This window comes from Urocitellus parryii, chromosome 10 (genome assembly GCF_045843805.1).
Source record: "Urocitellus parryii isolate mUroPar1 chromosome 10, mUroPar1.hap1, whole genome shotgun sequence".
In the NCBI taxonomy this organism is placed as follows: Eukaryota; Metazoa; Chordata; class Mammalia; order Rodentia; family Sciuridae; genus Urocitellus; species Urocitellus parryii.
Window position 1 is genome coordinate 141,233,497 of NC_135540.1, and position 21,781 is coordinate 141,255,277.

A 21,781-nucleotide genomic window follows, 5' to 3' on the forward strand; every position below is an offset into this window, starting at 1 on the left:
GAGATGCAGGAAGTTTTGGAATTAGCTGGGTAACTCAGAAAACTTTAGGGAGAAACTTTTTTTTTTAAATTGATAAATAAATGAAAGCGGAATGCATTAAAATTCTTATTACATGTATACATCACAATTTTTCATATCTCTGGTTGTATATAAAGTATGTTGACACCAATTCATGTCTTCATACTTTGGATAATGATGTTTGTCACATTCCACCATCCTTGCTAACCTCCTGCTCCCTCCCTTTCCCTCCCACCCCTCTGCCCTATCTAGAGTTCATCTATTCCTCCCATGTTCCCCCTCCATACCCCACTATGAATCAGCCTCCTTATATCAGAGAAAACATTTGGCATTTGTTTTTTTGGGATTGGCTAACTTCACCTAGCATTATCTTCTCCAGTGCTATCCATTTATCTGCAGATGCCATGATTTTATTCTTTTTTATTGCTGAGTAAAATTCCATTGTGTATAAGGGAGAATCCAGTGCTAGCTTGAGATGCAGAAAAGTTCTTCTGATTGTTGCTTTAAGTTTCAAAATTTAGTAAAAACGAACCTGTCATCAGATGGTATGCTATGTAGTGTAAACATTACTGCTGGGCACAGGGGTACACACCATAATCCCAGCTATTTGGGAAGCTGAGGCAAAAGGATCCAAGTTTTAGGCCAGCCTGGGCTATTTAGGCTTAAAATAAAAAAGGCTGAGGATGTAGCTCAGTGATAGAAAGCTTGCCTAGCATGTGTGAGGACCTGGGTTCAATTCTCACTACTGGAGAAATAAATTTGGGAATGGTGCTCAGTTTTGACATTTGAGATAGAGGGTCGGGGTGTAAGTCTAATTCAGTGATAGAGTACTTGCCCAGCATGTGTGAGGCTGTGAGTTTTATTCCCTGCACCACAAAAAATAATAAGTAAAATGAGATAGAAATTACTCCTGGGTGGGCAGCAATATGTGCAGGGAGTTTGGGGAAGCATATCTTTTTCTCAGTACTAGCAATTGCTTAGTACTGTATCACTGAGCAACACCCCAGCTCTTTTTATTTTTTAAGACAGGATCTTGCTAAATTGCCCAGGCTGGCCTTGAACTTGCCATCCTCCTGCCTCAGCCTCTTGAGTAACTGAGATATAGGCACGTGCCATCATATCCACAGGGAAACATATTAATGCATACTCAACACATTTTCCACGCCTCTCCTTCCTGAATAACTATTGAATCTGTGGCTTCCCAGCATGAGCAAACCTCTCAAGTGTGTTGGGCCCTGGGTGAATGGCTGGAGGTAGGAGGCTGGAGAGGCTCAGAACCTGTCCCTGTCTCTGGGAGCTGAGCTCCACAGTACTTAGCCCTCTTCCAGTTGCAAGCATGATTTCCAGAAAGTCACACTTGACTCCCCAGGCTGGATCAGTGTGTCCTGGGGCTCCCTTCCCACTCAGCTTCCCTGAGCAGATCTGTCTGTTCACTGATCCATGAGTGACTTGGGGCAGGGGCCTTTTCCCTCTTTATTCCTAGGGCCAAGCACTCATTTTATTTATTTTATAAATCTTCACATTTATTCTTTTTTGTTATACTTGACAGAGTCAATTAGGATCCCATTCTTGTGGGTGTACATGATAGTGAGATGCACTGTAGTGTATTCATATGTGTACATAGGAAAGTTATGTCAGATTCATTCTACTGTCTTTCCTATTCTGATCTTCCCCCTTACCTTCATGCCCCTTTGTCTAATCCTCTGAATTTCTATATTCTCCCTCAGCCCCCTTGTTGTGTGTTAGCATCTGCATACCAGAGAGAAATTTGACCTTTGATTTTTTGGTATTGGCTTATTTCACTTAGTATGACAGTCTCCAGCTCTATCCATTTACCTGCAAATACCATTATTTCATTCTTTAAGATTGAATAATATTCCATGTGTATATATGCCACATTTTCTTTATTCTTTCGTCTGTTGAAGGGCACTTAGGTTAGTTCCATAGTTTAGCTATTGTGAATTGAGCTACTGTAAACATTGATGTGGCTATGACACTGCAGTATGCTGATTTTAAGTCTTTGGTTATAAACCAAGGAGTGGGATAACTGGGTTAAATGGTGGTTCCATTCCCAGTTTTTTGAGCAATTTCCATATTGCTTTCCAGAGTGGTTTCACCAATTTGCAGTCTCACAGCAATGTATGTGTGTACTCTTTTCCCCATATCCTTGCCAACATTATTACTTGTATTCTTCATAATTGCCATTCTGGCTGGAGTGAGGTGAAATCTCAGCATAGTTTTAATTTGCATTTCTCTAATTGCTAGGGGGCAAACACTCTTAAGTGCTTGCTGGATGGATGGAAGGAAGGACAACTGTATTTGTGTGATAGCACACTGATTCCACAAGTGCTTGCGTTTCTTCTCTGCCTTGTGCTTTGCCTGGCCTCCAGCCAGCTCAAAGGTTTTACAGTCTAGTGAGGTAATGTGAGTCAAATACTAGTGCACTTACCAATGAGGGCCCCCCAAACCAGAGCCTGGTGCTAAGAGAGAGGGTGCTGAGGATGAGGTGGGCAGGGAACATTTCTGCAAGGATGTTGAAGATGAGACCTGAAGGATTGTCCCCCAGGTCTCAAGAAAATTTTCAAAGAATAATTTGATGGATACACACACATGTTCACTTGGGTCATTGCTGACATGTTGGGTCAGTTGCTGACATGTTGCACCTGTACTTTATTGTGCCAACATTTTTTAAACATTGAACCATTTGAAGGTAAGTTGAAGTTGTCTTGAAATCTTCTTGCTCCTAAATACTTCAGCATACACCTTTTAAGAATCAAGACATTTCTTGTATGGAACCATGAAATTGTATCTAAGAGGATTGCTAGTAGTGGCACAATAGCATAGATCATGTTCCAGTTTCTTCAGTTGTACCAAAATGTGTGTTTTAAACCAGTATCCTGTTGGGTTTATGTATTGACCTTTATTAGTTATAGGTCCCTTTATTCATTTTTTTGTTTTTGTTTTTTGGGTGCTGGGCCTGGAACCCATGCTAGGCAAGCTATATCCAGAGCCTCTCTATGAAAGATGTATCTTTTGCCGGGGCGGGGGGGGGAATCCTGTGGGTTGAACTCAGGGGCAGGGGTACTTGACTCCCAAGCCACATCCCCAGCCCTATTTTGTATTTTATTTACAGACAGGATCTCATTGAGTTGTTTAGTGCCTCAACTTTGCTGAGGCTGGCTTTGAACTTGCAATCCTCCTGCCTCAGCCTACTGAGCAGCTCGGATTATAGGCATGTGCCACTGTCTTGGGCCTCCCCACCTTTTTTGGACCGTGAATCAAAGATTTATTTCATGCCTTGAGATGAATAAGATGGTAAAAGTGATTCCAAGAGCATTTAAAGACTTAGTTATGTAGATGGGCATACAAGCCAAGAAAAAATCAGCACAAGATTGCTAGATTATGGAAACATAAATCTACACATTAAAGTGTAACTCCGTGGTATTTGGGCTTTAATGGAGTAATAAGTAGCACAAGACCTGCCCTACAGGGGCAGGTAATCTTTAAGCAGGATGTTGGAAATGCTGTGGGCAAGTTGAGAGGATCAGGATCCCCCAACTGTTCTTTTGCTTTAATTCCAGATTTTGGGTGCTTTTTCTTTTTTTTTTTTTAATATTTACTTCTTAGTTCTCGGCGGACACAACATCTTTGTTGATATGTGGTGCTGGGGATCGAACCCGGGCCGCACGCATGCCAGACGAGCACGCTACCGCCTGAGCCACATTCCCAGCCCCTGGGTGCTTTTTCTTAACAAGGCCTTCACTTACACTGCTAGCGAGGATCAGCCTCTGTTTTTAATCTCCTATTACTTTTTAAAAATGGCTTTGTTGAAATACACTTAATACCCCATAAAGTCTCATTGTAAGCATTAATAAACTTTTACAGTTTATTAAGAATGTACTCAACTATCACTGCAGTCCAGTTTTAGAAGATTTTCATCATCCAAAGTCTTAGAAAGTTTTCATGCAGTTTGCAGTCAGTCGCCATTCCCACTTCCAGGCTGATGTGCTTTTGTTCTCCAGACGCTGTGGGCTCTACTGGCTTTGGTGTTGTGCCTGGGCATAATACGCCCGCACAGTCTGGCGGTGGGTTTTGTCTCTGGTGGCCTGGGCGCAGCCCTTATAAGGAATTTCATGTAAATGGAATCATGCAGATTACCTTTTGTCCAGCATCTTCCACTTGCTGGAATGGTTTTGAGGTTCATTCATTATCAGCATGTGCCAGTAGTTTGTTACTTTTCATTGCTGTTTGTTCCTTCTCAAGTTGGTGGACATGGGATCATTTTAAGGGTTTGGTCATTATGAACAATTCTATGAATTTTTGCCTGCAGGTCTTTTTGTGGATGTACTTCTCTTGGATAGGGTCCTAGGAGTGTGGAAGGTGTATGTTGTATATAAGAAACTGTCCAAATCTTTTCCAGAATGACTGCACCATTTTACACTCCTCCCAAGGATTTGTGAGAATTCCAGCTTTTCCACATGGGTGCCATCAGTGTCATTCATCCTTTGATTTTCCTAATGGATGTCATAGGTTTCTTCTGAGTGAAGAAGTTTCTGCTGGCAATTTGGGAGTTCAGGAAAATATGGGTCCCAGATGAGGGTGGGGTTTGAACTTATGATGAAGGGATTTCTATGAGAGTCCATCAAAGCAGAGAGCCTAATATTGCGCACTGCTGACCAGGAAGAGTTTTGACCTTATGCAGGCTTTAAGGATTTTTAAAAATTGAGGTTTAATTTACAGACAGTGGCATGCTCTGATGAGAGTCTACCATTTAGTTTCTATGAATGCATATCACAATAACAATTCTGTCACCCCTAAAAGTTTATGCCCCTTTGCAGTCAGCGCTCCCAGATGCAAACATTGTGATTTGTCAGTATGCTTTTGTGTGTGTGCATACCCTGAGATTTTAAAATAATCTCACTGTAGAAAACGTATGAACCACAGCACAGCTTAAGAAATAAGATGTGCACGCCTGTGATCCCAGCTACTTAGGAAGCAGAGACCTGAGGATTCCAAGTTCCAGGCCAGCCTGGGCAATTGAGCGAGGCCCTCCCTCAAAAATAAATACCTCTTTAATAAGGACCGGGGTATGGCTTGGTGCTAGAGCTCTTGCCTGGCGTGAGTGAGGGAGGTCTTGGTTCTGTAGTCAGCACGGGAAGGGGCAAGAAAAAAGCCCACAGTCACCCGCCAGCTAGAAGTTGCAGCGTTGACGTTTTGTGGAGTTCCTCCGGTGACGCAGCGCTGCTCTCGGTGTGGCCTCGCAGGGCGGAGCTCGGCCCTGGGCGCGCCCCTCTGCGGCTCGGCGGGTCTGGAGCGGCAGGCGCCAGCCAGAGGCCCCGCCAGCCGGGACTGCAGGGCCTCTCCGCTGCTCCCGCTGCCAGGCCGCCCCGCCGGAGCGCCGAGGCCCCGAGCGCGATCGGCGCCCATCTGCGCGCGATTGAGCAGCCTGCGCCCGGCGCCTCGGTCTGGAGCGGCGCCGCCCGGTCCGCCGAGCAGCCGCCAGAGGAGGGAGCCGCTGCCGGGCATGGGGCGGCCGGCCGCGCGCCTGTGAGGCCCGGCGTTCATGGTGAGTCGGCCCAGGCGCCCCCGCCTGCCCTGCCGGCCCTGGGGCTGTGGCGCGCACGCGTGAGTGTGAGTGTGAGCGCGCCCACAGGCCCGGTGCAGGCGTGTGCGCCCCGCGGCATGTGCTTCGTCCATCGGCCAAGCTTGCACGGGGACGCGGTGCCTGCTCCTCCTGGCATCCTTTGTGTCTGCTCCACAGCTCTCCTGAGTCTAGTTTTAACGCAGACGGCGAGAGAGGGCATGTCCTTCCCCACATTCTTGCCAGCCCAAGCGCTGTTGCATCCTGATTCCAGAGCAGGTCAGTTCAGGCCCCAGGGTGGTCTTGTCGTTTGAGGGAGTTTGGGGAGATGAACCTGCACCTGCCCCAGGGCCCAGCAAGGTGGGCAGACTCCAGGGATGACTGGGCTTCCCAGAGTGAGGCTGTTAGTACATTCCACTCACCAGAACACATATTCTTGATGCTTTGTAAGAAATTTGATGATTAGGAAAGGTCTCCTGAGAGTTGCTTCCCCAAATGCCAGCGTTCCGGGTAGCTTAGTGCTTTCTGTGAGCATACCGTGTGGGAGGTATACCAAAGAGCCCACAGAAAGGCTACAGTGCAGGTGTTCCCCAAGGCCTTGCCTCTGCTGTGGTCACCAGCACTGACTTCTGGGGGCTGAGCACTTACAAAACCTGAATAGGTCACTCATCCCCACGAATGACAGAACATCTCCCAGATCCTAGAACAGGGCTCCTTTGCCTATCCCTTGTTACTATGACAGTGTGAAACCAGCTGCCCTTGACAGCTCTTCAGTCTCATTGGTCTTTACCACAACTCTGTTTTAAGTACCTCTTTTAGATAAATATTTTGAAAAGTAATTTTAATAGTAATAGAGTGACAGCCATACTTCCATGTTTTTTTTCCGTGCGCTGTGGTGTCTACGTCTTGAGGCTTACTCATTCTCATTTTATCTTAACATTTAGCAGAATGCTATTCCATTCTGATGGCATGGAGGACAGAGAAAGTGCTCCTAGCAGCTTTTTTCTATCCCCAGTGCTGCCTGTTAGCTGCCAGGTCCTCAGTCTGGGAGATCAGGCACAGCAGGTGGTGGTTGTGCTGTCGCTGGCAGTTCAAGACACTATTGGGATGCCCACCTGAGTGCGGCTTTATGCCACAGTGCTTCCCAAAGCCTCTCCAGGGTTATGTTAACCGGCTGGTCTTGACTCTGTAGACAGCTGTGTCAGAGAAGTGAGCTTGCTTTTGACTGATGGCCCTTTCTCCTAAAGTAGATTCCAGGAAGCCAGGTATTGGCATGATTGACTGTCTTTGTAGCACTTTTCCAGTTCTGTAAGTAGCATTAACAACCCATCTTTTCTTTCTGCTTGGAAGATTTCCTTTCATTGTTTGAGAGCCCTGGTGTTTTCCCCTTAACCTGAGGCAGGCTTTTCTTTTACTTTGCCGAGTATAATTCAGACTAATCTAGGAGTTGTTACCCCTCTGCTGGCCCTGCATAGCTGGGCTACCCACACTTGCACTCTGCTCTCCAGCCCCACTGTAAGCCTGGCTCTCCTGCTCTGGGGGCCTCATCTGCCAGCTTTAGGAAGCTTTTTGTCCATCTCATTTGCTCTGGACAGAACTCACCACTGTATCCCACTTAGGATGCCTGTGCTGACCCACAAATCAGCCTGCTCCTGGGTGCCCTTGGCCGTGGCTTGTGTTATCAGAACACCTCTGCCTCTGCCTCTGCCTCTGGCATCTGGCCCAGACCTTTCCAGTCTTTGCTGAAGTGGCACCCATTATGGGCTGCTCTCCACGGTTCCTTCTTGCCTCCTGCCACCTGTTGTTCTCTCCTCCTGTATTCCTCTTCTCTCTCCTTGCCATGTCTTCCACCTGCACCTTATTGTTCCTGCAGAGAGCTCTGCAAAGCTGGGGACTGAGGGCCCTAAAGAACCAGGGCCCCATGTGGTCTCTTCACAAATGAGCTCTCTTTAATTTTTTATACCTTTATTTATTTTTATGTGGTGCTGAGGATCGAACCCAGAGGCTTGCATGTTGTAGATGAGCACTCTACTACTAAGCCACAACCCCAGCCCCAAGCTATCCCTTTTTTATGTGGTTCTCCTTCTTTCCTTCTCCAGCTTGCTAAATCTAGCTGACTGAATCTGCCAGGACCTGAGGCCCCACTCAGGTACCCTTGCCCCCTGCTTTCCTTTTCCTGAAGCTATGCTGGGTCATCAGACCACACACTCAACAACCTCACCTCTGGTTAAGAGTCACTTGTTCTGTGTGCTGATGATGTTGGGTTGGTATGCTCTTGTCTTCTCCAACAGGATTCATCATAGACAGCTCAGGGCAGGAACTTCTAAATGAGCAACTTGCAAACTGTTTTTGAAATGACTCCAATATAAGGCAAGACTCTGTACACAGATGTAACTAGGTGTAGAACTGAATCAAGTTTTCCTCACTATATGTACTCTGTGTCCCCTCCTTGGGATTGAACCCAGGGATACTTTACCACTGAGCTACATCCTCGGCCTTTTTTATTTTGAGACAGCCTTGCCAAGTTGCTGAGGCTGGCCTCTAACTTGTGATCCGCCTGCCTCAGCCTCCTTAGTTACTGGGATTACAGGCATGTACTACCATACCAGCCTATGCACTCTACTTTTATTGTTTAATTTTAAAAAATGCTTTTGTGACCAATTAAACAGTTGCACTAGGACTATGAAGAATCCTGTTCTGAATTCCCTGTGCCATTGTCTAAGGGGAGCTGGCAGCAGTTGGCCTGGATGGGTGATTTGTTTTCCTGATTAGTCGTCAGAGCTTTTGATGAGCCCAGCAATGAAGAGCATTGTTCCTTGGTTAAAACCAAGAGACTTTCTGACTTGGTCCCATGCAGAAGAAACTTTGAAGTGGTAAGTTGGACTGAGGTAGGGACTCCACTGATTTTGCCTGGCACACAGAAGGGCTCACTGTTCTAGCAGGCTGCTGGCCTCTTATGTGTGTGTTATCAGGTTGACTATCACAGTGGGCTTCACAGTTGCTACCTTTTGTAGTGAGGGGGCTGAGACAGTTCAGATGCCTTGCCTAAGGTCAAAACCCAGACTTAGAACTGGTCATATTTGCTTCCGAGGATTTTATAGTCCTGCCACATCATGTGCTGATCTGATGCTGACAATCCTCAATTGAGTTGTTTTTCACCCCTCCCAGGGTTCTTAACGGGTGTAGTCCTCTTATTGTTCCTGGGCTTGGTCTGTCTGTCTTGGACTTAGTTAAGCTTACTGTGTCCAAGGGAAGAGACCTAAGTTTGGAGCAGGACCTGTTCTAAAAGCCACTTGTACTTGGAAATGTTGCTTGGGGCTTTGCAAAGGCTCTAAAATTGCAAGTATGGGCAGGTTGGGCCTCCTTCATTATTTTAGTCATGCGTCACTCTATGTGATTAAACATTTGTATTTGACCCCGAGTCTTCGATGACTGTGTGCTTAATTCAGGATTATAGGTTTGTCATAGTTGAAAGCTTTACTTAGACTGAACATGATGAAATGACTTCCAATTCCTGTCTGCCAGTGGCTTGCATGAATTCTGTGGTGAGAAACATGGCCAAAGCACCAAATGCTTTGCGTTTGACTCAGCTTCCCCACTTACCCACTGGGTAGGTTGTTGATGTCTCTGGCTTCCACAGTGCCATCTTGGAAGTGGGGTGATGGCACCTTCTGTCTCTGCAGAGAACTGTTGTAAAGGCTAAACTGAGTTAACTGTGTATTTATGGCCCTTGGAAAGCGTTTGGCCCCTTAACCTTGTCAGCTGCTACTGCTTGTTCTTGATAACAGTAAGAAGTGTGAGCTGGGGAGATCTGAAGTTTCTGTTCATGAACCAAGGCATGTACCCCGCTTCCCTCCTACTTTCATATCTACTGTTGTAGACTTGGGGTTGTTGTTTGGCACTGGAGTGTCTTCCCTGCCTTCTAGGATTATATCAGGTCAGAGGGAGGAGGCTAGGCAGTGGCACACACTGCCCAGGCCCTGTGCACTGCAGACCTACATAACAGTTGCACATGTCCTGCTGCTCCAGCAGCTTCTCTGGCAGTGCTTGTGTCCACTTTGCAGATGTGGAAGCAAGGCTCAGGGATTCCATGTAAGTACTGTGCCTGAATCACAGCTAATGCTTGGTGGTCCTGAGTTTCCTCCCAAGCCTGTCTGTCTCCAGAAGCCACAACTGACCCAAGGAGGACTTGCCCTTTTCCCTCTGCAAATCCATACCTGTTTGATTATATTCTTAAAGGAGGTTGGACCTACTCAGTGGCAGAGTAGGCCCAGCCTGTACATCAAGCCCCAGTTGCCCTATCTGAAGAGTGGGTGACTTACAGGAAGTTATGGAGACAAAATGAGACATGCAGAGCACATGCAAGCACATGGGAACAGACAGCTGCATTCTGGGACATCTGACTGTTGGGCCCAGCATCTCTGGCCTTGGCATCCAGTTCACTAGTCCAGGCTTAGCTGGTAAATAGCATCTGTGGGTATTATTACTAATTCTTGTCAGAACATAATATGTTGGATAATTAATTACACTTTATAGTCTGCAGAAGACCGCAAACAAGCTTTCATAGCGTGTAGATTTTGGTAGATTTCCTATAAAATTGAAGATTTCTCTGTACACATGGAGTATGAAGCTTTCTGCTGCTTAGTGCTACACTGTCACTGCTGTACCTGGCCCAGGGTAGGTGCTCAGAAATTGACCCATGAGCTAGTGAGTCTATTTTCTCAGTACTTCAGTGGAACGGTTGTAAGGCAGAGCAAGAAGGGTCCTGCATCTCACCTTGCAGGAAAGGTGTACAGAAACTGACTACTCAGCTGTTTCTCACAGCCTCTGTATTTTGAGAAAATTTTTCTTTTCTACTTTTTTTTTTTTTTGGCGGGGAGGGGGATACTAGGGAGAGGGGACATACTAGGGATTGAACTCAGGGGCACTCAACCACTAAGTCTTGTCCCAGCCCTATTTTGTATTTATTTAGAGACAGGGTCTCACTGAGTTGCTTAGTGCCTTGCCATTGCTGAGGCTGGCTTTGAACTCGCCATCCTCCTGCCTCAGCCTCCCGAGTTGCTGGAATTATAGGCATGCGCCGCTGTGTCTGGCTTTTTTTTTCCCCTCACTTTTTTAGAAGCCTTAATAGGCACTTCTGTCTGAGAGAATAATTGCTTGCAAAATAATCTTACGAGTCACACCCTCTTGACAGCTGGTGTCAGTAGAATCCGTTCAGCAGTTCACTACCACCTCATGTCAGTGCTGCTCTGCCACCTGGAGTGAGGACTGAAGGCTAGGTTGGTTCTACATTCGTCTGCCTGTCTTCCCAGCTAGCTTGTCTTCTGTTAGGAGGTGGTCCTGAGGGCCTTGTCTGTCACGGGCAATGGGATTATACCATTTTCTGATGTTGCAGGGAGCCCACACTTGGTTTCAGAAGCACCAATTTGTTGGCTCTCCTGAATCCTTATAGCTGGATGTCTAGAATGTGGGTCACCAGGTGTGACTAAGCCTTTGTTGCTGCAGTCCATGGAACAAATTGGTGGCTCAGTGGGCATGGAGGCTGCTCTTAGGTTTCCAGGGCATGGTGAAATTATTTACATAACAACGTGCAGCCGTGACTTCCCAGTGGCCCTTTGATAATCAGTTAACACTTGTAGTCTGCAAAAGACAGCAAATAAGCCTGTCACCAGGAGGAGTGTAGACCCAAATCAGCGCTAATGGATCCTTGTAAGGGGCTACTTTGATGCTGGGACACTTCAAAACTTCCTGCATCATGAAGCTCTGGCCTGGATGCAGAGCTGTGGGGTCCCTTCAGCACAGTTCTTTTTGAGTGGCAGGAAGGTCAGTGCTGCGTCCTCAGAATCAACTTCAAGCACTTTTACTTACAAAACAACTGTGTTGCTTTTAGAAGGACTTCATAATAGCAGAACTAGCCAAGCTCAGAATCATCCCTCATTTCTTTGTCCTAGGAATATGAAGACAAAGCTGGAAGACCTAGCAGGCCACCCTCTCCAAGGCAGAATGTGAGGAAGAATCTTGATTTTGAGCCACTTTCTACCACTGCACTCATCCTTGAAGACAGACCAGCGTGAGTCTTTGAAAGGGCTTCTGTGGTGTCTGCTTTATAGATAAGGCAAAATGCTGATCCCTGTTTCAGTAAATAAGAATGAGCGTCAGGAGATGGGAACAGAGTAGGCCATAAGCATTCATGATCTGGGTCCACATGTATTCTAGTGGTGTCATATGGCTGACTTGGAAAAGTGCCCTTTAGCATGGACATATTGACCAGGATTTTCCATTTAGGTGATTGTCCTTTTTAATTTACTATTTAATACTTAATTAGATATGATAAACATTAAGCTGGTCTGTTACTACAAGATGCCCTGAGTTGCTTAACGCCTTGCCATTGCTGAGGCTGGCAAGTGGGGTTTTGGAGGTGCCTTGGTATTGCCAGACAATTCCTGGAGGGGCCTATGGGGTTCCTTGGGATTGCATTGGATGTATTTGTGGGTGATGTGAGGCAGGGCCCCTCTCTCTGGGCCTCTAGTTTCCTGCTGCATGATGAGGAGATCCTGTTTGGAGACCTTCCTAGGTATTAGGTATTATTCTATTAGGTAATCACAACTGAGATATATATATATATATTTATAATGTATGTCTTTCTTTCTTCCTTTCTTTTCCCTCCCTTCCTTCCTTCCTTCCTTCCTCCCTCCCTTCCTTCCTTCTTTCTTTCTTTCTTTTCTTGGTGTTTTGGGGCTACTGGTGATTGAACTCAGGGGCACTCAACCACTGAGCCACATCCCCAGCCCTATTTTGTATTTTATTTAGACACAGGGTCTCACTGAGTTGCTTAGTGCATCTCTTTTGCTGAGGCTTGCTTTGAACTTGCGATCCCCCTGCCTCAGGCTCCTGAGCCACTGGGATCACAGGCGTGTGCTGCTGCGCCTGGCTCTGTATATAGCGTTTCTATGGATCATTGTGTTGTAATAGAAGGTCCCCTGCTAAAAAAGGAAGGAAGAAGAAAAGGGGCTATAAAACACTGGGCTAGTTAATGCCTAAGACCCCTGCCTACCCCCAAATTTAAAACAAGCCTAGAAAAGAAGTGTATCTTGTATTGTTAATTCTTGGTTCTTAGAACTAGGTGTAAGAAGACTCTGAAGTAGAGGACAGGAAAGTCAGGTGTAGGCCATTGGCTAAAGCTGCCGCGCTGTGAAGACCAGTCCTTTCAGTGCTCTGAGATGTGGGTGGGGGCTTGTCACATTCTGCAGCCAGTGGCAGTGATCGAAAATCTCCAAGGAATGTGGGTTACATCGTAACAGGGGCACAGGCCAGATGCTGCTGCCCTTCCATCTCGCTAGGCGCCCGTAGTCTACACACACATTTCTGAATGAAAATGAATTTTTAATGTTTTAAATGAAATGTGCACAGCTATGGCATATTTTTGTGTGTAAAAGATACTAAATGAGCTACAGAGCTGATATGAAACTTGCACATTTAAAGCAACCCTCTCGGGCTATATTCATGCATATATGTTCTGTGCTATGCAGCTTTTCCTTCAGGGATTAACTGCTGGCAGTTAGCTTTGTGGTTAAATCACGGTTTCTATCTTGGAGAATGGGGTGAAAAAGCACCAACAGATTATCTGTCTCTATTGCAACTACGGGTAATTGTCATTTTATTTTGTGTACTACTCTTTATAATTTAGTTGTTTTACAGTGAGCATTTTGCTTTTGTAAAGAAACTTTAGTTTGTGAGAGAACTGTGTAATTTTTGAAAATTTAGCTTTATATCTTTGGGCTTTACAATTTTGTGGGGGTGGATGCTGCAGGTGTTTTTTTCCCCTTCCAGAGACTTTTATTTGATATTTGTAATGGTAAAAATCCATTTATTTCCTGTCAAGAAACCTCCCAGCAAAACCTGCTGAAGAAGCCCAGAAGCACAGGCAGCAGTATGAAGAAATGGTGGTACAGGCCAAGAAGCGAGGTACCGTGAAGCCACAGGCACCAGATTCTGTGTCTTCCTGGGTATTTTCTTTCTGTCTTTTGGACCTCAAGAACTTGAACTTTGCTGAGTGCTTTAGTATTCTGAAATTGTAGTTTTCCATAAAGTAATCTAGGCTTCTTCTAGTCATTCCTGGTAGCTTTATTTAACACTTAACAAGAAGAGATTGAATGATGAGAATTCCTCATTAGAAAGCTTCAGCCAATGATGATGTAAAGATATCTGTTTTCGGGCTGGGGTTGTGGCTCAGTGGCAGAGTGCTTGCCTCGCACATGTGAGGCACTGGGTTCAATCCTCAGCACCACATAAAAATGAATAAACAAAATAAAGATATTTAAAAAAAAGACATCTGTTTTCTTTATTTACAAGAAGATATGATTGGATTTGACAAAATTTCTTGCAATTCCTGAAAAACTATGATTCCAGGTTATTTCTTTTTAAAGATTTTTTTTTAAATTGTAGATGGACACAGTACCTTTATTTTATTTATTTTTTTATATGGTGCTGAGGATCAAACCCAGTCCCTCATACGTGCTAGATGAGACTCCACCACTGAACCACAACCCCAGCCCCAATTCCAGGATATTTTAAAAGAATATATATTAGGCCTAGGGATATTGCTTGGTGGTAGAGCACTTGCCTAGCATGTACATGGCTCTGGGTTTGATCCCCAATACTACCAAAAAAAAAAAAAAAGTTCCTATAATAAATTGTGGTGTTTCCATACAATGGAATATTATGTAACCTTAAAAACAAAAATTCTCACACATTTCAACCTAGAAGAACCTTGAGAACATTATCCTAAGTGAAATGAAATGAGTCAGTCGCAAAAGGACAGTTCATGGTTCCACTTATGAGATCCCTAGAGTTTTTAGATTCTTAGAGACAGAGTAGGATAGTGATTGCTGGGGCCTGAAGAGGGGGGCTGGGGAAAAGGGAACATGCAGATGTGGATGACAGTGATGGTTGCTCAGCTGTGTGCATGTGCTTAATGCTACTGAGCTATACATCAAAATGGCTGAAATAAATTTTATGTGACATATATTTTGCCATGATAAAATACAGTTGTCCCTGGGTATCCATGAGGAATGGGTTGCAGGATCCCCAGCAGATACACCAGAATCTGCAGATGCTCAAGTCTCACATGTAAAATCTGTGTGTAACCTATGCGCATCCTCCTGTATACTATGAATCATGTGTGGGTTACTTAATAAAATGTAAATTCTCCATAAATAGTTATTACACTGTATTGTTAGGGAATGATGACAAGGAAAAAAGACTGTACATATTTGATATAGACATGACTTTTTTCCCTCCAGTGTTTTCCAGTGTTGGTGGGGTGAATCAGCAGATGTAGATCCCATGGGTGTGGAGATTGCTATTGGTATAGATAAATTTAAGTGCAGGATCTTTCTCAGAGTTGCTATGTACACGCTAGTAACTGAGTGATGCTTAGACTTTTAGAAGTGATCCTAGGAAGAGGTGTGGAGGGAGCACAGCAGGGTGAGTTCTGGGAATGTTTACTGCTCCGATGGATGCTTCAAGGGTTTATCTGTTCTGTCTGAGTTGGATTTGTGTTTGTGCACTCTTCTGTATGCATGTTGCACTTTAACAGCTTACTAAAGCAGGATGGTGCTAAGCATCCCAGGTCCTTGGGGTGTAAAGTGAGCCCTGGGAGCACAGGCTTGCTCTAATGCAGTGGCCTTCTCCTGATTTTCTTGTATCATGACTCGTTGAGAAAAATTATCCAGCTTGAACATGGTGTGGGTCAAATAATAGATGTTCTCTTCCTGTTTTTAATTGTGATTTCTAGAGCTTAAGGAAGCCCAGCGGAGGAAAAAGCAACTGGAGGAAAGATGCAAAGTAGAAGAAAACATTGGAAACGCCGTCCTCACCTGGAATAACGAGATCTTGCCCAACTGGGAAACCATGTAAGCTTTGATTGTGTGGGTGCTGCTGTGTTGCAAACAGTTTCTCCCTCCAGCTGGCAGGTAGCAGCTGTGGTTACTGAGCTCATGGCACAGCCTTGGGTAGATTAGCCTCAGTTGCCGTGGTCCAGCCCTGGGCTTCCTTGTCCTGATGCTGTGACAGCCCCTTCCAGCTTACCTGGGTACTCAGCCTACCTCTGTGCCCTCTCTCCTTAACATTTCAGTAGCTTCCTCTGATGCACAATTTCATATTTGAACTCTGTAGCTTAGCTGACAGGACCCTCTGCCTTTGTGTCTCACCCTCTTCTTTGCTTTAGTTGGGCCTGTCTCTGTACCTATGGGGTCACCAATAAGAGTTGATGCTTTTTGGCCTCCGAACCTTTATAGGTTCATTTGTGTGTTCTGGACCTCCTGTCCTGCTAATTGTTGTTTGTTCTCTAAAGCTCAGTCTTCCCTAGGAAAGGCTCTCCTTTCCTTACCACAGATCCAGGTGTCTGTGGAAGATTCCCCGGGGTGCCCTGCAGCTGTCTTCTTCTCTGAGGGTAGAGAGCAGGTTGTCTTTGATGTTGACCTACAGTTAGCACAAAGTGCACACCCAGCAGAGATAGCAGCTGTGACGTCCTTTTGGAAGGTCATCTGTACATCTTGTTTCTTCCTGTGTGGTCTGTCTGGGCTGGGGCCCTTAGGGGCAGTCATGCCAGGGCCATACAGAGGCCATTGGGGAGCTTAGAGACCAGCTTGCCTCTGCTCATGATTTGCATGTTGTGATGCTAGAGGCTCATTCTGACCTGGTGTCACTTTCCCTATAGGGGCCAGAGGCTGGGTTGAGGGGCGACATTAGGAGAAGATGTTGTTCTCAGAATTTGTTTTTCTAGGTGTTGGCCCTCAAAGACTCAATGCTGCTAAGAATGCTGAATGCTCTTTCTTAGATTGGGCCCAGTGCCAAGGGCAGAGGTTCTCTTCTCAGGCCCTTGTTGTCTGCCTGCATGGTGACCAAGCCTGCCCTGGGCTGTCCTGCCTTGGCCCTAATCCAGAGGACATACCTCCCCTGAAGGACTGCAGTGAGGAGTAAGTGGATAAAGTACAAAGTGCCCAGCACAGTGACTCCAACACAGGGCAGATGCTCACTGGCTGTGTCGGGCACTGTGCTGGGTGCTTGGTACTTTATCCACTTACTTCTCGCTGCAGTCCTCCGGGGGAGGTCTGTCCTCTGGATTTTAGAAAGCAGAACTTAGTGTCTCTGGATCCACAAGGCAGGGTAGAGTTAGGATGCAGCCTTGCTTCTGTAGCCTCCGAGCTGGAGCTGCCCGGCAGTGCTGCATTCAGAATCACGATGGAGTCTGGCGCCTTTCCACTTGTCTGGTCTTTGGCAATACATGTTCCTCATGACCAGTAGACCTGAACAACTGCACCGTTCAGAATGTTCTGGGTAGCAAGTCACCCTGTTGTCAGGGTTTGGTGGCTTGCCCTGTAAGGCCCTGGCCCTGCCTCCTGCCTCCCACCCTCCAGCTCTCAGCAGGGCGGTTGCACTTTGTGCCCAGGCTCAGCTGCGTGTGGTCCTGCAAGAGGCCAGGTTATTTTTTGTGTCTGTTTTCTGCTCAGAAAGTCCTTCTCATCCTTCACGGGCATAATCTGCTCCTGGTCATTTGAAATTGGTTGGAAGGTGCATGGTCCTCTGTGGTGCTTCCTGCTGTGCCCTGTCTCAGCAGGTGCCCCGCGGAAAGTGGCCTGAGGCTCCCCAGGACAGAGTGCCACTCTTAACTGCTGGTGGTATGTGGCGGGGCACACACCCACACACTAGGCTTTCACCTTGAAGCACACGCTCAGGAACTCATGTTCTGTCCTGTGCAGGTGGTGCTCTAGGAAAGTTCGAGATCTGTGGTGGCAGGGAATCCCTCCGAGCGTGAGGGGCAAAGTCTGGAGCTTAGCCATCGGCAACGAGTTGAACATCACCCACGGTGAGTGCTTGCCTGGGAGTCTCCCCTGGGGTCCTCGGTTGAGCTGGGCTTTTGTTAGGGCCTCTTCCATCCCTTTGCTCTGATGGGAAGGATGCAAATGCTGCCGAGGAGCTGCGGCTCTGAGAGGCGGGATGATTCTCCTCTGGGGGGGGTCTGTTGCCAGGCTGGGCTTCAGGTCCCTAAGTTCGGGGCAGATTCTCTAAAATGGAGGGCTTAGAGCTCAGGGCCTCTCAGGTGCAGTGGGATCACTTGTCAGGGTCCTATGGAAGGCAGATCTCCATCAGACATGAACGTGGAGGTGTGTGGATTGTACTAGGGGTACCTGTTGATGTTCTGTGGGATTTTCTTTTTTTCTTTTTTTTTCCCCCTCAGGCAACCTTAAAGGTACAAAATTTTGTGCTAAGGGCGTAAGTGGTCAGTGTCAAGGAAGTGAGACCCTCACATCAGTGTCCTTGTGCTGTTTGTCATGCTGTGTCATCTGCTCAGACTGCATGTTTGCCCACCGGTCCAGGCTCACTTTTTAGTCACTGTGTCAAATGCTCAGCAGGCTCGCTCTGTCCAGTGGAAGCAGGCCTCAGGAGCTGCTGGACTGAACATGTGGCCTTCCTGCAGGGAGTGGCTCCTTGCTCCTCTCCTTTGCAGTCTAAGGTCTGAGCTGTGGAAGGAAAGCAGGCTCTCCTGCTCGTCCCTGTGAGGCCCGCAGCTGCCTGTGAAGTCGAGGGCAGCAGGCTTACTCTGGTAGAACCCTCAGAGTTCCAGGCAGATGGGTGGATGCCTTCCCTCTCCAGTCGGGCTGTTAGCCTCATCATGTCAGCTTTGGTCTTTCACACAGCCTCAGCCTTATTCTAAGAACTGTGTCCACTGTGAGCTGCACAACAGGTCAGTTGGATTGTGACTCCCTTCCTGAAGAGGGCCTGCTTTCCTTCCACAGCTAAATCCATATCTGCCAAAATTTTGTTTTTAAGATATTTGCCTGAGAAGATGTACAGCATTTTACTTGTGGAAATGGTTTTTGAGAAATGTCCTCAGAAGGTGAGGTTTGGATGAGTTTCTGAGCATTTATTTCAGTCTGTATTGTTGAAAATTTTTAACTTCTATCAATATCCCTGTCTATGCAAATAGGATATAGCGTGCCGTACTTTGTGCCTCTGTGTGTGCGGTTTTTGGTTCTCTCTGATGCCTGGGTGGGATTTGTTTAAATTGAAACCTTCTGTGGACAGAATCATGGTGGGTGGCTTTAGCAGCTGCTCCACCATCACTTGGGTATAGATGTCCCTTTGGCCCTGATGCTGGCTCACATTTTGTCAGCTATGACTCTTTCACATGATGGGCTGTTTCAGGGTGCTTGCCCCCATTGGAACAGGTTCAGTACACTGGGGCTCCACTATAACTCCCTGCTCCATCACTGTGCCCAGCCCAGTTCTCTGCAGGCCCTCAAATGTCTGTTAGGTAAGTGGGTGCAGCTCATGGAGTCCTGCTTGATCTCACCCTGCTGCATCTTCAGGCCAGTGTAAGAATGATCCTGGATTGTTGAATGCCAGGCACCCCCTTAGGCTTAGTGAAGACTTAGGAGTCTGTAGCGTTGACAGTGATCCTGTTGAGGCAGGTATTGGTGACCTTGTCTTCCTTTTGACAAGGATCATCCTGAAATGACCAGGCACTGTGCTCCAGGCCCTGTAGCCTATGTGTGTGAGCAGGATTCTCATTCTAGCACTGGCTGTTTCAGACGCCCATGTTATGACTTGGGAAGCTCCAGTTTGGCTCTTTTTGTGGCTATACATTTGGAAACTTATAGTTGGAAAGTTGACCTAATAGTACTATTAAAACTTCACACTAAGGGAATTTGACTTTAAAACTGGGGATGGGGAGTCTGGGTAGGAGGTATAGAGTCTAACCCCTGCCCCCCAGTACGTGCCAGGAAAGTCATGGAAGAGATTTTGTAACACTGACACTTTGACCCCTTTTACCTTGAGGACACAGCCACAGCCTCTGTACCTTAATTGTCAAATTCCTCATATGGGAAGTGATTCTCAGGTGGTCACAAGCCACACAGTTGTTTTCACCCCTACTGCCAAATGACAAAAGTGTAGCCAACCACCTGGGGGCTGAGAGCAGGCAGAAGTGCCCTGTAGTGCTCTAGCCACCAGCTCAGGACACTGCCAAGTTTGTCCTGTAAACACTTGCCCTTCTGGATAAGGATGGCAGGAAATTGTGTTACATGACTGTGCCCTCCCGCCATGGCAGACAGCATAGATTTTGTTAGAGCTTTCACAAGGCTTGACTAGGGTCGTTCATCAAGATTTTACTTGTTGGATTATAATAGTGTTACTAGACTTAACATTTCATTTAATAAAATAGCACATGCTGCCCAGAAGGCAATTGTGCCCTGTTTATTTTTCAAAAGTAATGATGGAAAAATATAAAGTGATAAAAAGTCTGTGGGTAGCTTCATTTAAAGTCCCAGTGACAGACTAGTGACCCAGAACATCAGGGAGCTGGGAAACATCAAAGCCAGAGGCACAGGAAATGCCTGGGGTGGGACAGGTGTGGAGCTGGCCCTGAGAAGCACAGTCCTCTAAGGATACCTGGGGTTCAGATATATCCAGGGCCGTCTGTACCTGCCAGTGAGATTTGTGAGCATGAGTTGTGACCTAACTACCACCAAACTTCCCAAGAGAAGAGTTGTTGAAAGATGGGTTCTAAATATGGAAGAGATTTGAAGACTGATGACACTTGTCTGACAGCAAGAGTTCTTGTTCTTTGAAAGCTCTGCCTGTTCCTGGGCACCTGTTCCCACCCCCGGCTCTACTTCTTGCAGCAGAATGAGCAAGCTGGGCCATGTGGGTAGCAATTCCACTATGTCTTTATGTGAAAACAGTGTCCATCCTCATCCCCCAGATCACAGTCCTAGTAAGTTAAATTTCCAAAGGTTGAAATCCTGAAAATGGAAATTCCAAAAGTTGCATTTTCCATGGGGGAAAAAAAGGCTATATAAGGGGGGTAGAAACCTGAATTCTGGTGAAGGGATTTATCATACATGATGGCAAGAACTAAAGCTGCAGTTGAAGAAGGTGTCATTGACACTCCTTCCCGTGAACAAAATTCCAAGAGCTTTTAATGAATTAAAGCTACACTTTCTGCAGAAGCCAAGAAGGTTACTGATTGGTTTGAAATAATCATGTGCATGGTGGGACAAGAAGACACACAGCAGTGTTGCTGTTTGACCACCTGTATTGATTGGGTCTGTATTTGAGGATGAGTAGAATGCACGTCTGAATATACGGAGCAGCGTAGAAGTGTGGTCCAGAAGATGAGAAAATCAAATAGGGGTGCTCGTATCAGTGTGTACCTAGTCAGAAGCCACATGGAAGTGTATGTGGACTCGCTCTGCCGGAGCGCTACACCTGCTATTGATCACCATGCAGGATCAGAACAGTTCGGAGTGGAGGTCACCTCCATGCACTGCCTGTGGTCTATCCCTGGTTATGCTTTGTCATGTTCCAAATTGTCTTTTTAGTTTTTTACTCTCTTTTAGAAGTTTTTTTCCCCACTTTTTAAAATTTTCAGCATTATTTTTTACAATTGGCAGTGCTGTGTATTTTAGTTACACATTATTTCCAAAACTGAAGATATAAATTGTGTAAAGACTTTTGGAGAGTTTTAGTTTGTCTTATGTCTTTTTTACAAATTTAAGACTCCATGAAAGTGCATTATCACAGCATGTAGGGTGGAAGCCTGACGAGTGTGTGAGAATGTTGAAACTATCTGTGACGGAGGATGGTTTCTTGGGGTCTTGGCTCGTGGGTGACTATGTACACAGTGGTGACCCTCAGTGAATTTTAATCAATCTTGTCAAGAGTCGGATGGTCTGACAGTATCCCAGAGGAGCACAGCCATCAAGCTGGGTGTGTGTGTGGTAGTCACAGTGCAGTACCTCTGTTCTCAGCAGCTGGTTTCCTTATGAACAGATCATTCATTTGTCATTCATCTCTACTCACCCAACTGTCTGCAGTATTCCTGAGTGTTTTGCTCTCAAAAATGTTATTATTGCCTATTTTATTGTCTAAAATGACCTATGAAGTGTTCTGTTATGTTTTTATGTTTTTGAATAAGTTCCCCTTTTCAAAATGTAAATAAATTTCTTTTAAGGAATTTTTAAATTTGTTTTTCCTAGGATCCTGTTTTCAGGAGTTTAGACATTAAAGATTTTCATCTTTGGGGATTTGAGCATTCAGGATTATGGCATTTGGTATTGTTTTTCCTTTCGGTATTATGGCTCAAACCCCTTTGAAGCCAGGCATGCTTTCATTTCG

At 46.0% G+C, this 21,781-nt stretch overlaps 1 protein-coding gene across 4 annotated transcripts in view; it reads left to right on the forward strand.

Moving 5' to 3' along the window:
* The window catches only part of Tbc1d14 (TBC1 domain family member 14), a 103,645-nt gene that overhangs the window by 55,857 nt on the left and 26,007 nt on the right, over positions 1-21,781 (forward strand). For all 4 annotated transcript variants that reach the window (XM_077803232.1, XM_077803230.1, XM_077803231.1 and 1 more), the window contains exons 4-7: positions 11,551-11,669; positions 13,482-13,564; positions 15,396-15,513; positions 17,362-17,468. In XM_077803232.1, coding sequence (XP_077659358.1) covers positions 11,551-11,669; positions 13,482-13,564; positions 15,396-15,513; positions 17,362-17,468 — 427 coding nt within the window. The remainder of the gene's footprint in view (positions 1-11,550; positions 11,670-13,481; positions 13,565-15,395; positions 15,514-17,361; positions 17,469-21,781) is intronic.